The sequence below is a fragment of the Paramormyrops kingsleyae genome, chromosome 4 (genome assembly GCF_048594095.1).
Source record: "Paramormyrops kingsleyae isolate MSU_618 chromosome 4, PKINGS_0.4, whole genome shotgun sequence".
NCBI classification, from domain to species: Eukaryota; Metazoa; Chordata; class Actinopteri; order Osteoglossiformes; family Mormyridae; genus Paramormyrops; species Paramormyrops kingsleyae.
This window is the reverse complement of record NC_132800.1, coordinates 20956881-20970637: the sequence shown is the minus strand read 5'-3', so window position 1 is coordinate 20970637 and position 13757 is coordinate 20956881. Positions and strand designations below refer to the sequence as shown.

The following is a 13757-nucleotide window of genomic DNA, read 5'->3' as shown; positions in this document are numbered from 1 at the left end:
CGCTGCGAGTTAACGGTAAAGTCGCCGTTACTCATGGACGGCATTATGATGTTCAGACAAGAACAAGCTTTTGGTGGGAAAATGGTCTTCTGTCCAGATCAAGCCATTAAAAAATATCATTGCTAATTTAATTCGCTTTATAATTCGTTAGACAAGCATTTTGACTCATTTCTAAATGTATGAAACAATGTGTCATTTGATTAGTCTAAATACGCGAAAAGGAAACTAATTCACTCGATAGATCTAAAATCTGAATACCCATAAAAGAGAAGCATTATGGTTTCTGAAACAAATAATAAATATAGCTTAAAATAGCTAATAGTTTTATCTATCTATCTATCTATGATGATGATGATTGATTTTAGTCACCATGGCCTGATCTGGATAATTTAGTACCGTTAAAATGTTTAAACCTGCTTTTGAAATGCTATACAGACAGGGCAAAGATCACAAAAGTTTGACGCAGTATGACACCATCTGTGTAAGTATAATGGGTGAGATTTCCTATAACCACAAAATCCAGTTAATTAATGTATTAACATGTTACTACAATACTATGTGAATAACATGACAATCTTAAAAACATACAGTTATTGCTCTTTGAGTGGTTATTAAATATTCATGGTGTACTTGAACATACAAAAAAATAATATTTTTGCATTATGTACATATTTTTATGTGTGTTCATATGAGGTTTAATTCTGAAGAACGTAAAGAATGATGTGTTTAAAAAGCAGAAGTCAAATGTACTACATGATTAACTGAAATTACAATGTCTTAGTTGGATTTGCATACACGTTAATTGACGCACTTGTAAGTTCAGCTAATAAACGTTAATTAGGATATAAATCTTTGATTAAGTTATGCTGTGTTCCTTGTTGGTTTGTAAATGTCCTCAAAGATTTGTTCTGTTGATACAAATTTGCTATAAAGTAACGGTGAAAGTCACTCGGCTAATTAAGTTAAAATGCTAAAATAAGCTGCTGTATTCTTAATTACCACATTTTCCTCCCTCTGTTCAACATCTCAGCATCTGGACTTTATCGTTTTGTGTTAAATACAATAAAAGGAAGGAATTACATGCTAATTACAGTGGATGTACTTTGGGATCAATTAATTCTGAAATTTGCATATGTGCTAATTATCTTAAACAAAGATAATTAACAATTTAGCAAATTAATTGGGTGATTTACCCAGTTGCTATCCATGTTTAGGCTATTTCATTCTTTTTTTTGTCATCAAGAATATGAACGAATAATTCAAAACTACCCCGCAATATATGTGGCGCATGGCCATTCAATCCTTGATAGAAATTTGCATTGTTTAGCAACAAATAGCTTAAAGCAGCGTTTTCTTGTTGACAACTGTTGGAATGCCTTGACCATAGAAAGGATGGTTGATTGGGTTTAGATATGTGAACCTTGCCTTCAGTTAAAGGACGATATTTTGGCTCAGATGAAGGGACTTGGTGGTGACACTTGCTGTGGGTTAGAAGGTTTTGGGAAGGGATACCTGGCTGTAATGGGTTGGTGGTCTTGGTTGTTTGAGTTGTATCCATCCATTTTCAGTTAAAAGTATGCAGTGGTCTGCTCGATACTCTACGGCAAGCCGGAGACTCAAACATTGCCACTGTTAACCAGTGGCCAGTACCTGCTGTTTTGCATCTTGTGAATTTTAATGGTGAGTTGGCGTCCTGGTGAATGTCCGAGGTTAATGTAGCCACGTGGCTATGCTTGCTGCAACACTGAGCATGTGTTGTCACAGTTGGTCGGCCGGACCCTACATGCTGTGCGTGGATGCATAACGGCTGTGGTCTGACTGGCAGTTTTACCACGTATGACATCCACGAGCTCCTGGCACCAGCATTAATCTTCAGATCAAGAAGCCAAATTATCTCTGCTGATGTATAGGAACAACACAGGAGTCGGCGGTACCACTCGTCTAGGAGGCTAGCTGAGGTCAGAGGATTCTTTTAATGTTAACATGGATTCAGAAACACGGGGCTGTCAGTAGCATAAAATGAAGGTGGTGAGGTTTAGGAATAATAAGAGCAATAATAAGACAATGGGTTTGAGATTAATTCATGATAGCAACTCATGTCATTAAATACATACATTATAAATATAGGAGCTGATGGGTCATTTGTAGATCAATGCTTTTCAGATGACAGACAGCTCAGCACATAATTACATCCTGGTATGTGGCTGGCTGACAGCATTCAGGTATTAGTGGCCGGTAGCCTGTAAAGTCCTTTGGCTTTTCTGTTCTGAAGTACCGAACATAAACAGTGAGAGGTCACCCCCCCCCCGCCCATGCAGAGGACGGGGTACACATACCATACAACCATAATGCATCCTGAGATGCCAACACAGATTAATTGTGAGCAGAAAAAAAGTTTTTCTTTCCATTACCACCTAAAAAAACAATTCTAAACTCTAGAAAAGCTAGACCTAGATGAAAAATGCTTTGCTGTCTCCCCCTGGTCTATTTTGCTGTCTGAAAATGGTAATTATCAGTTAATGAGTAAATCCCAAAAGGAATATTAATGATTTGTCAATGTATTAATATGTTTAACTAATTAGCCTTCACTTTCTAAATTGTCTCAAAGGAGATCAAAATCAAATTAATAGGAGTGGGAATTAATGGGTCATTTGTCTCAGTGGTGCTCCCAGTTCAGAGTTCCTTGGCTTTCTTTACATTGGCTTTGTGATTAGATTAATTGACTTTAAAAGTTAGACAATGAGAGGGGGACACTGGGGGATTGGAGCAGTAATCAGCTTTCTATGGAAGTCAACTGCTGTCTCTTTCAATGGCTACCAATGAGGTCTTTGATGAATCGTTTTGTTTCCTTGAGTTCTTTCAAAATCTCCATCTTGCACCCCTGAAGTCCTTTAGCAGATGGTATTAAGTCAGGTGCTCTGTGCCGCTGCCTGAAAACGTTTCCCTTTTCCTCCTGAAGGCCAACCTTGATCTAAATGCACAACATCTGTTTGTGTTTTGATTAAACTCACCTGGCTTTTAAAATCTGCAACTTATGTATTATTTATTCATGGTTTAAATCTGTTTCATTAAGTCTGTTGTTTCATTTGTACCCTTTAAATTACTATGGATGTGAAGCTTAATACTCAGATAAAATTGATTCCATAAATATTTGGTAATGGGCTGTGGCTTTTGGAACCACTTATTAAGTCTGTTAGCTTATTTCTGCATCACAGGACTCCAGAATGTTGGGGGCAATGACCAAACAATAACACGGCAGAGCAGCAAATGCTCAGAGACCACAAAAGCAAAGCATTCGTACCTCGACCGAAACTGCAGTTCCCTCCTCCATATATTTTTGAAGAAATCGGGAACTATTGTTTTGCCCCAAAAACCAAATACATGGGAATAAGTAGCATGTTCAAAAATCAAAGAAATGTTTAAATAAAAACACCAATGTCAAATATGTCAAATAATGTATTTAAGTCCAATTTCGTTATTTTTTATTTTTCACTATTCTTTTGATTTAAAAACCATAGATGTAGGATTTGTTCAATCTTAACATTGTAATTCATGATTGACGTTTTCCACTGGTAAGGACATCTGTTATTCAAATAATGTCTTGCTTTATTTAAGGTATTTGTGAGTGCAAATTGTCTAAATGCCAGATTGTTTGGGAGTTAAATTGAACATATTTCATTCAGAAAAACAATGGATGACAAGGAAATAGACAAACTAATATATCTAATGTCAACATATCCTATGATCATTGACATGCCACTCACAGTTTTAACTGATATCTGGAAGTGAATGTCTATATATATAGTTATTACTGATTTTGACATTAATTCCCTCTCCCACTTGCGTCAGTGGAATGGTTTTTTTTTTACTTTCAGAGTGATTATTTTATTCCCCTTTAGCCAAATACGTTTGAAATTAGATATAAGAATTAGCATTCAGTGATGATCCATCAGTCAAATTACCTGGAGAAATGTCCCCCTCCTTTGGTTTCTGTTAGACAGAAAGATTGATGTAAATCCATGGAATTATATCCATACATCCATATTCCTGCTGCTTGTCCTGATTGGGGTTTCATAGCGGTCTGGAGATTATCTGAGACAGCATGGGGCACAGGGCGGGGGGTCACCCTGGACGGGATGCCAGTCCATCACAGGGCACAGGGCAGGGGGACACCCTGGACGGGATGCCAGTCCATCACAGGGCACAGGGCAGGGGGACACCCTGGACGGGATGCCAGTCCATCACGGGGCACAGGGCAGGGGGACACCCTGGACGGGATGCCAGTCCATCACGGGGCACAGGGCAGGGGACACCCTGGACGGGATGCCAGTCCATCACGGGGCACAGGGCAGGGGGACACCCTGGATGGGATGCCAGTCTATCACGGGGCACAGGGCAGGGGGACACCCTGGACGGGATGCCAGTCCATCACGGGGCACAGGGCAGGGGACACCCTGGATGGGATGCCAGTCCATCACATATGCTCAGACACTACAGGCATATTTAAACATACCAGTTAACCTAACTTGCAAGTCTTTGAACTACAGCAGGAATCCAGAGGACACCAATTGGGGCTCTGGACTGGATTATCCAGAGAATGCACATTAATCTTTGGTCTGTAAGCCACGAACCAAAATCATGGTAGCAAGCAGAAACCCCCTGAAAATCATCTCACGAGCCACCAATTGGAGACACTTACCTAGACGAATCCTGCACAACAGGGGAAACATGCAAATTAAGCAACCACACAAAATAAGGCTGGGGTTCGAACCCCAGCCTCCCTGAAGGTGTGAGGCAAAAGTGCCAACTGCTGATCCATGTGTTCAATCTGATGGAGTTCTCTGGACCGATGACCTTCTGCTAGGTATGATGTGTGGTACCAACGAGCCAATCATTCCATAACCTGCAGCCCGACTTGTGAAGGAGTGACCATGGCGACGCCGCCGTAGCAGGTCAGTCACGGCTCAGCATGGTCGCCGCACGGCTAGCGGTCAGCAGGAACCCGATGCGTGGGGTAGCGCGTCTGTCACCCTTCCAGGAAGCTCGTAAAATGGAGCCTGCAGATTATTAGAAGCTTATCAGCTTATTTGTCAAAGATCCGGCTACCATTCAATCTGAGCAGTAGCCAACAGACATGAACCTCGGTACTCAGTCGCCAGTGGTTTTAATATGGCACCAATGTCCTGTGTCTTCCAGCTGTGACCTCAAAGGCATAACTGGGGATTTCATTGATTACTTTGAAATGCCACGTTCCCACCGGTATCCCCAGTTTACCTCCCACTGGAATATCAATGGAAAATGTCGACCTTCCAGGCTCGCCTCTATGCTACCAGACCCGCTGCACGTCCTTCGCTTGGCTCTAGAAATCGACAGACTTCCATCAATGGCATTTGTCTACCATCTTGTGGATATTTTAAGAAGTGCCACAATCAGAAAGACGTTGCCACGGAGATGGAAATGCCAATCAAACCCCGTTGCACACCTCCAGCAGTATAGGGCGGGCCCCTGGGGTGTTGCAGGGGAAGACTCTGGTAATATGTTGTGTGCACTGGAAAAAAAAATTGGAATTGAAAATTGAAATCAATGTTAAACTACTTTATATAGCAAAAATCTTAATCGTTTTCAGGTTGATTGAGATATTTTTCATATTCTCTGTCAGGGCACATGTAGAGTGGGCTAAAGCAGCCTGCACAATACAGTATATGGCAATTCTTGGGCTATATTCTGCGTGTAAAGCTTACTGCACTCATCCCTGACATTTCAAAGCTTTTTCCTTCCAGACAGACTCACCTCCCTCGCTGAAATGGTAACTGCTGTTTTTTTTTCAGTGTGTGTGTGTGTGTGTGTGTGCATGTCTGTATTACCTCATGGAGACCAAATATTTGCCAGCCTATAATTACCTGTAATTGTAACCTTGTGTGTGACATTTTGTATTTTGTCTGGTTACTTATGATAAAGGTTAGAGCTCGGTAGGGGTTAAGGTCGCCATAAGTGGGAATAATGCCCACAGGAATGAATGGAGAGTCCCCACAAAGATATACACAATCTACACTAATATACACTATACACTAATCTGTGTGTGTGTGTGTGTCTGTGAGTGTGTTCAGGTTACTGTGATTTTTTTATCCCCCTTGCTTGGACGCTTTGGTTTGACCCAAAGGAGTACTTTGTCCAGAAAGTTTGAGAATCACTGGTCTAAGATATTTTATAATTGCAAGGGAAAAAAAAACACAATTATTTGGTATATCAGTTAAGAAAAGACAGCATTTGCAAGCAGGAAGCCCTTTATTGTCTCTTTCCATAGTGCTTTTTGTACAGTATGACATAAAGCTTTACAAAATTGAAAGACTATTTACAAAATCTCTCTCCACACTGGAAACGGCTCTTTCACTCAGATCGCAGTCATGGGATATAAAACATGGACATGCAATGAAATAATAAGCTTTGGTGTGATGGGACTGTCATGGTTGCGATGCAGCTGTACACACAAACCCTGATGTGTAAGCATCTGTCTCTGCTATAAAGCTAATAAACGTTACCTTAAGTAACAAGCAAATCCTAGGCTTCTGAAATTCAGTTTGAAATTAATACCCAAGGACTCCAGCCACCAAATCAGATTTAATGCGTGATTTATCTGCAAACACTATTCCCTGTTGCCAGCATTACATTTAGTCTGTTACAATATGCACTCTCAGGTAAAAAAGGGTAAACATTTGTACCTTGAACCCTCAAGGGTCCGCCAGTTGTACCTTTAGCTGTAGGTAAATGTACCTTTTAAAACTGAATTTTGGGAACGTTTCTGTACCATTGATGGTACATTAATGCAGTTTGTACCTTTGGGATGTTCCTCAGAGTCCATTTCTGTACCTTGAAAGGTAGAATTACAAGAGTACACAGTTTTGCCCTTTTATCTGAAAGTGGGGTGGCAGTGAATTGGTTTCTGAAGGAAACTAAAATACGACACAAAATTTGTGTGAAGCTCCTCAAACGCACTAATACTGCAAAGACGTCCGTCAGCTTAGAAATATAAGCTCAAATGACACTATTCTTCCGGGTACCTTCCGTAATAAAGATCTCCTAAGCCCCTTATACATTCTTTTATTGGAAATTGATGGCTGACATCATCGAGTAAAGCCAAGAGTCTCACAACCGAAGAGCAAATTTGCAAAACTCACTCGGTCCACAGGAAACGTTTTCAAGAATATTTCTGGGGGCTTAGTGAGTTTTGGAAATTTTATAAAAGTTCCTTGCTGGGTTACATGAGGACTGAATGAGTTTTGGCTCCCAAAACTGTAACATATGATTACGAAGCCTTGGGTTTTATTCAAAGTCATTGGCAGTTTGAAACACAACACAAAATGGTCTGAGTGAATTTTGGAAATTTGCTCTTCAATTTAGGATCAATTCACTGGAATTCATTATATTTACATTGTTCCTCTACTATCCATGTTTAGTTGTACAAACTGTATTAAATTTCATAAAAGGCCACAGAGGTTGTTTTGTGTGTGTGTGTGTGTATGTGTGTGTGAGCGGGTTTACCTATCCTTATGGGGACACAATGTCCCCATAACGTGATAAATATCCGTTTTTTTTCCTTATGGGGACCGGTTTCCTGGTCCCCATAAGGGAAAACTCTATTTTATAAAAATCAGTGACTGCTATGAAAAAACTAAAAATGCAAAAACTCTTGTATTTTGTTTGGTTACTTATGGTTATGGTTAGAGCAGGGTAGGGGTTAAGGTTGTCATAGTTAGCGTTAGCATTTTTCCCATTGAAATGAATGAGCGGTCCCCATAAGGAAATGTTTACCCTACATGTGTGTGTGTGTGTGTGTGTGTGTATGTGTGTGCTCATAAGTGTGTGCAATTTTTGTGAGACATTGAACACATTTTGTAAGCAAGAAAGAAGCAGACAGATACCCAGACATCACACCATGGTCTTGGAAGTAGAAGCAGGTTCTAGGGTGGGTTTGCTGCTATTGCCAGTCTGAAGCTTGTAGCTGGTGAAGCTGGGCGTGTGTATGGTTCTGATGGTCCTGCCTCCCTGACCCAGGGAAGGAGGGGAAACTGGGGAGGAAGAGCAGGGCAGGCGGCCATTTTGGTTCTGCGATGAGAGGGAGGGGCTTGAGAGATGAAGAGAGCCATTGCAGGGGGAGGGGATGGAAGAGAGGGGTCGGTGGGCTTGTGGGGGAGGGAGGGATGACTTGGAGGAAGAAGGGGAGGGATTTAGGTTAGTGGCTTCGGAGTCGGCAGCGGAAGGAGGGCTGCTTTTCCCAGAGCTAGGAGAAAAGGCGGGGATCTTAGAGGGGGGGAAAGCGGGGGGGGCAGCTTTAGCGTCCTTAGCACCTCCGTTAGCCTGTAAACAGAGAGGCCGGGAGACAGGGGTCGTCACAACATGAGACACTTCCACACCATCGCTAACATCCAGAGGGAGGCGGAGAGCCCTGGGCACCTTCTCCAGCCGGGCGTGTGTGTGTGTGTGTGTGCGTGCGTGCGTGTGTGTGTGTGCATGCGTGCGTGCGTGCATGCGTGTGTGTGTGTGTGTGTCATGCAGGGGCGGTTTGCGAATTGTGTCAGACGTCCTGGGGAGGGGGGTCCCCTGGTGGGAAAGCAGACCATAATGTGGAAAAAAAAGTTGTCGACCAGGGGAGTTGGTGACAGTAGGAGTTGTTGAACGGGGGTGGGGGTGGTGGTGGGGGGGGGGTACTGAATCGCAAGATGGTCGTTTTAAAGGGAACCCCACAGGTGCATATAATTATGGGGGGGGGGGTTTGAGGTTTTATGAGAGTCCTGTGACCCCCCCCCCCCCCCCGGATCCCCCCCAATTCAAACACTTATTGAGGAGTTAAACTACACCCTGTAATTTAAGCTAAAGACTATGTGTCTATTCCTATCTAGGCAGTGCACTACTGAGGGCTTTATCAGAGTTGACAATGAATCGGTCCACTAAATTTCATGTATACAAAACGTGCTAGAAAAGCCCCTCAACCCCTCCCACCACCTTTCTCTCAAACAAATACATTTTATAATTTTCATCTGGCTGCTGCAGCCCTACCAACTGGTGGTTTGCGCGTTGTCATTATTTAACCAGCAGGGGGCGCTGGCTACAGTAAAACTACCTGTCGGATCTGCCTCGGAGGGTCCTGAAGCGCTTGTGGTTTCCCTGCTTTCTCTGCCACGGTGGGCGTTGTGCGATGCTTGCCGTTGTTGGCTGTCTGCGTCCGACTCGTGGAGGAGGAACCGTTCTGTATAAGTCAGGAACAAGGGAAGTGGGAAAGATGCATGTCAGAGGTCATGTAACCATGCCACAGCGTTTAAACATCTCAGATTTATTTTCAAGATATACCAGTAAAGAATAGTGCATGCACCAGTACACCAACAATAGAGGATTCGCCACGACTCATGCACTAAGGTCACATGACACCCAGACTTAAAAGAATGATTCGAATGAATTCAGACATTTAATCATTTGTCTGCCCAAAATCCCAAATTAAAACAAGAAATGCAGAAAAAAACAACAGCAACCCACAGTGGAAATCCCGAATTGAACCGGATCGTGATTACACAAATGATTAAAGAGGCCTGCCATCAGTGCCCAGCACCTGAAATTACACACAATGATAAAAGAGGCCTGCCATCAGTGCCCAGCACCTGAAATTACACACAAATCATTTGTGGTGCACCAAAGGTGAAAGACCCAAGAGACCAAGCCAGCGACGAAGTGAGAAGAGCTTAATGGGGACACCTGCTGGCTGTGGGTGGCACTGCGAGGAATGACCGCTGGCCGGGGATGAAGCTGTGGTTTGGGTCGCTTGTGGCGTGGAGCCTTGGGAGCCTGGCAGCTCAGAGGGACTCCTCTGTCCCCCTGCTGTCCCCCATCTTTGATTACAGGCTCCTTTGACTGAACCAAGTAGGTCTTGTGTTCTTCTACGCCTGGCCCCTCAGCTGCTCTGAGACTCAGGCCACTTACTGATGTTTCCTGTTGCTGGAGATCAGTCCTTGTGGATGTTTTCTGCTCACTTTCATCCATCCGGTGTTGGAAACTGGAGGAGGTCGGCTGAAGTTCCTCTGTCCTCACAGAGCTGATTATGGTTGTACTATTGTCTACTTGGACTGTTCTGCACCCAATTTCAAATCTCTTGGCTTCCTTAAACTGCTTCACTGTCCCGTCTGGCTCCTCCTCATCTTCGTAAACTACCACCTGAAGCGTTTTCTTGCCCGTCTTCGTTCCCGTGCGGATGGCTTGGCTGAGAGCAGACAGCTTCTTTTTGGGGAACTTGAGCTTGAACTTCTTCTTGAGGTCCAGCTTGCCGTCGTTCACTGGCTCTGCATCCAGTTCTTCAGCTGACGCTGAAGGTTCCCCAGATGGGCTGTGACTGCGCGCAGTGACTTTGCGTGACCCGCGATAGTTTGGGGGGTGGGCTACCCGAGTGGCACCTTGCACTTCATCGACACTGGATTTTACCTGGACGACACGTCTATCCAGTTCTTCTGCCATCTTTGTGCTCTTGTGTTCATCCAACATCCTGTCTAGTTCCTCCTCGCACTCAAATATTGTAGAGAGTCGGTTGTAGGCCGTCCGGATGTCCATGGGCTCGTCGAATATGATGATCACTGGTTTCTTCCCGAGCCCACTCTCCTCTTCGGCGGTCATCTGCCGGCTCTCACCCACCTTGATCGTCTGAACGTTTCCTCCCGTCGTGCTCACGATCTTCTCATACTCCCCACACGAGAGAGCCTGGACTTCGGTGTCGGTGATCATGAAGGCGATGTTGTCAGAGGCGGGTGAAGATTCCTCGCTAGCGGGTGCCGGGCTCGTGGAAGCCTCGTCAGCAAGCTTTACCCTAGCTTTGGATGACCGTAACACTACTGCCTGGTCTCCAGCAGCAGGCTCATCCAGACTATCAGAAGCATCTTGGTCCACCGTGAGCTTCTCCCTAACTACCTTGGCACCTGCCCACGGAACTCCTTCCTGAACAAGTTTGGGCGCTAGCACCTTGTTGGCAACATTTTGAACAGGCATATTTTCGGCCACCACTCCTCTTGGAACAAGACTGTCTGGATTTGGGTCCTCCAGGGCCCCGCGGTTTTCGGTCAGTGGCTCTGCTGCAGTGGCCGACTGCTGTAGCCCTGGGGAGGTTCTGTAAGCGTTTGCACTCTGAACCTGAGAGGCGGGGGCTGCTCCTTCTCTCCGACTGATTGGCTCATCTGCTCCCGGCGAAGGCGGCTGATTGGATATCTGTCCTGTGACGTAATACAGTACCTGCAGAAGTGGTGAGTCGGAGAAATATCAAATGGTGAATATGCCTCTGAACACAGAAACAAAATGGCGGTGGAGAGCAGACTTCGGAAAGTCAGCATACCCTTGCAGCATGTCGAGCTGAGACGCTTTCGTTGGTTTCCAGTTCCTTCTCTTTGCACTGGAGCCCCACATTCTGCTACGACAGGACATGAGTTCTGCATAAAATTCCTCCTTGGGGGAGATTTTACTCTCACTAGGAGAGGCTCACCCGCCCCCACCAGATCACGGGAATAAATCACCACTCAGTTATACGAAAAAGTTTTTAAAAACCAATCGTAATTACCTAAGATCATCAGCAGACAATTTGAAAATCAGATATTTTAATATTTAATGTTAATCTCTTCCGTTGATGAAAAAGCAGAGGAAAGATATTCACATATTTTAAAAAGCTATGGCATGTGTTGACTGATGTGACGAATAGTACGATGCGCTCCGTTTTTAAGGAGGACCACCAGCTTGTGTCCTGAGGCCTGAGAAGTCCAAAGAGGTGGCAGGGCTTAACGGTGTCAGTGGACAGTGACTAAACTATAAGGTGGAAGTTACCACCAAGCTCAGAAATCATGCTGGAAGTTATGAGAGGAGAGGGATTAGGAGAGACCGAAAAGAACCACGCAACCTGGAAGAAAGATCTGAAGACGATGTGGAGGAACTGAGGTGGAGAGGAAAATGGGGCATCCCTGACACAGCTTAGGAGAGAGAAAAGCCACCAGAGCCAATGCGACTTGGATAGACAGAACCACTTCATAGACAAACTGCAACACTCTTATCTGATGTTTTCCAGCAACCTTTTTTAGCAACTCAGATATAAATACTTGGACTGAAGACAGATTCTAACATCACCTGCATAATAAGGAGGAAAAGCTTGACTGTGATGACTTTCCTTTACTGTTCTGTTTAGCTTGTTAGTCCTTGATTGTTTTTAACTCTCTGTGTATTAAAAGCAGATCATGTTTACAATCTCCAAAGCAGACCGCAGAGTCATTTAAATCTCCTACAAAATTCAGGTTTTAATGAAAGAATAAAGAACCGCAGAGCAAAGAATGCGAGATCTGATCTTCACTTTGTTCAGCCACAAGCAATATGGGTCAGTTTCATTTGTAGGCGAGATACCAAAAGACCTCAGATTCGCATCAACGTGACCTGTAAAATTTTTGATTGCTCATTTGTGTTTTGGTTTCCACACCATAGTTTGGAACGTAAGAAGTTTAATAAGACACGTGTTAGACAAAGAGCATTCCACAGTCTGTTAGCGTTATCAAGTTAGCGTTGGTGTGAGTGGCAGGCCAGGTTTGAGGGTGCATTGACTGGGGAGTGTGGCCAGGGCATTGGGGGCGGGGTTTGGTGGGATGGGTGGGGTTTGTGGGGGTGGGTGGGGTTTAGTGGGGATGGGAGGAGTTTGTGGGGGGTGGGCTCGGATAGGACAGGGCAGGTGTTAAGCCTAACAGTATGTGCCAATGGGCCATCGAGGGCCAACTACGATGCCCCTGCTTGCCTCAGTTACCTTTTTCTCTCCAGGTGGCACGGTGCCCCCGGACCACTGATCTCTGACTCGGGGCTCAGCCAAACACTTGGCCCCTACATCCTTAACTGTGCACTTCTGGAAGACCTGAGGAACCAAAGGTGTGCTGAACATTAGAGCAGTATCACACTGGTATGACTTGCAGTTTACTGTGTATTGCAGCGTAAATGCTGTGTAAATGTATGTTGTGGTACTGAAAACCTGAGTTTCAATGGGGATCTATCTATCTATCTATCTTATACAGTTGAATCATTGCTCTTATTCAGACTGTCACCCATAATTTCTTAATTGCTGACTAGTGATGTTCAGAACTCAGAGTAATTGGAGTTGACATCTGAAAGTCATCAGTGGAGATTTTTGGGATGTCAGTAATCCAACAGAGAAACTAGCATCATGGGTGTTTTTTGCTGGGCCAGTGGCATGCAGGTGATACTGGTTGAGCTGAACTGTGTTGCAGTTTCCCAGGCCAAGTGGCTCCAAAGGCAGGAAGAGTCCAACCCGCAGGAAGGATGGGAGCCCATCACCAGTCTGTGTCAGACCCAATCAGTGCGCGTGTGAGCGGCTGTGGTTCCCCATGCTGAGCGCCGCACCCTCACGCACCTGCAGTTCGGCCATGATCCTGTCGCCGTCGTCTTCCTCCTCTTTGATGGCAGAGGCCACAATGGGAGGGGGGGTCAGGGGTGGCGGGGGGGTCTTGTTGGGTTTGGGGAACGGTGGCGGCGACGCGTCCTCTACCGCCCCCTGGTGGAGGGAGACACCCTCGCTCTACATCACCTCATACGGCAGTTAAGCAGTGCTGCCCAATTGTTCAGGATATTTAAAGGTTAAAAGGTACAACGGCAGCTCCACTTCTGGGATTTACACCTGCCACCTGGTTGCGATGGGTCTGCTTTGATACCTCCCTGCTCTCTCATCCCCTGCCGCCCAGCTGGTGTGG

General features: G+C 44.8%; 1 protein-coding gene across 10 annotated transcripts in view; it reads right to left on the bottom strand.

Moving 5' to 3' along the window:
- Positions 1 to 3016: 3016 nt before the first annotated feature.
- The window catches only part of kiaa1217 (KIAA1217 ortholog), a 52945-nt gene continuing 42204 nt past the window's right edge, over positions 3017 to 13757 (bottom strand). For 4 of the 10 annotated variants that reach the window (XM_023804782.2, XM_023804787.2, XM_023804788.2 and 1 more), the window contains 6 exons: positions 13421 to 13561; positions 12803 to 12907; positions 11363 to 11437; positions 9745 to 11262; positions 9119 to 9244; positions 6267 to 8355 (listed from right to left, as the gene is read on the bottom strand). In XM_023804782.2, coding sequence (XP_023660550.2) covers positions 7927 to 8355; positions 9119 to 9244; positions 9745 to 11262; positions 11363 to 11437; positions 12803 to 12907; positions 13421 to 13561 — 2394 coding nt within the window. In that variant the 3' untranslated portion in view covers positions 6267 to 7926. Of the gene's footprint in view, positions 4455 to 6266; positions 8356 to 9118; positions 9245 to 9744; positions 11263 to 11362; positions 11438 to 12802; positions 12908 to 13420; positions 13562 to 13757 lie in introns of those variants that run through there. The other 6 variants (XM_072710834.1, XM_023804790.2, XM_023804786.2 and 3 more) reach the window with 6 other exon arrangements.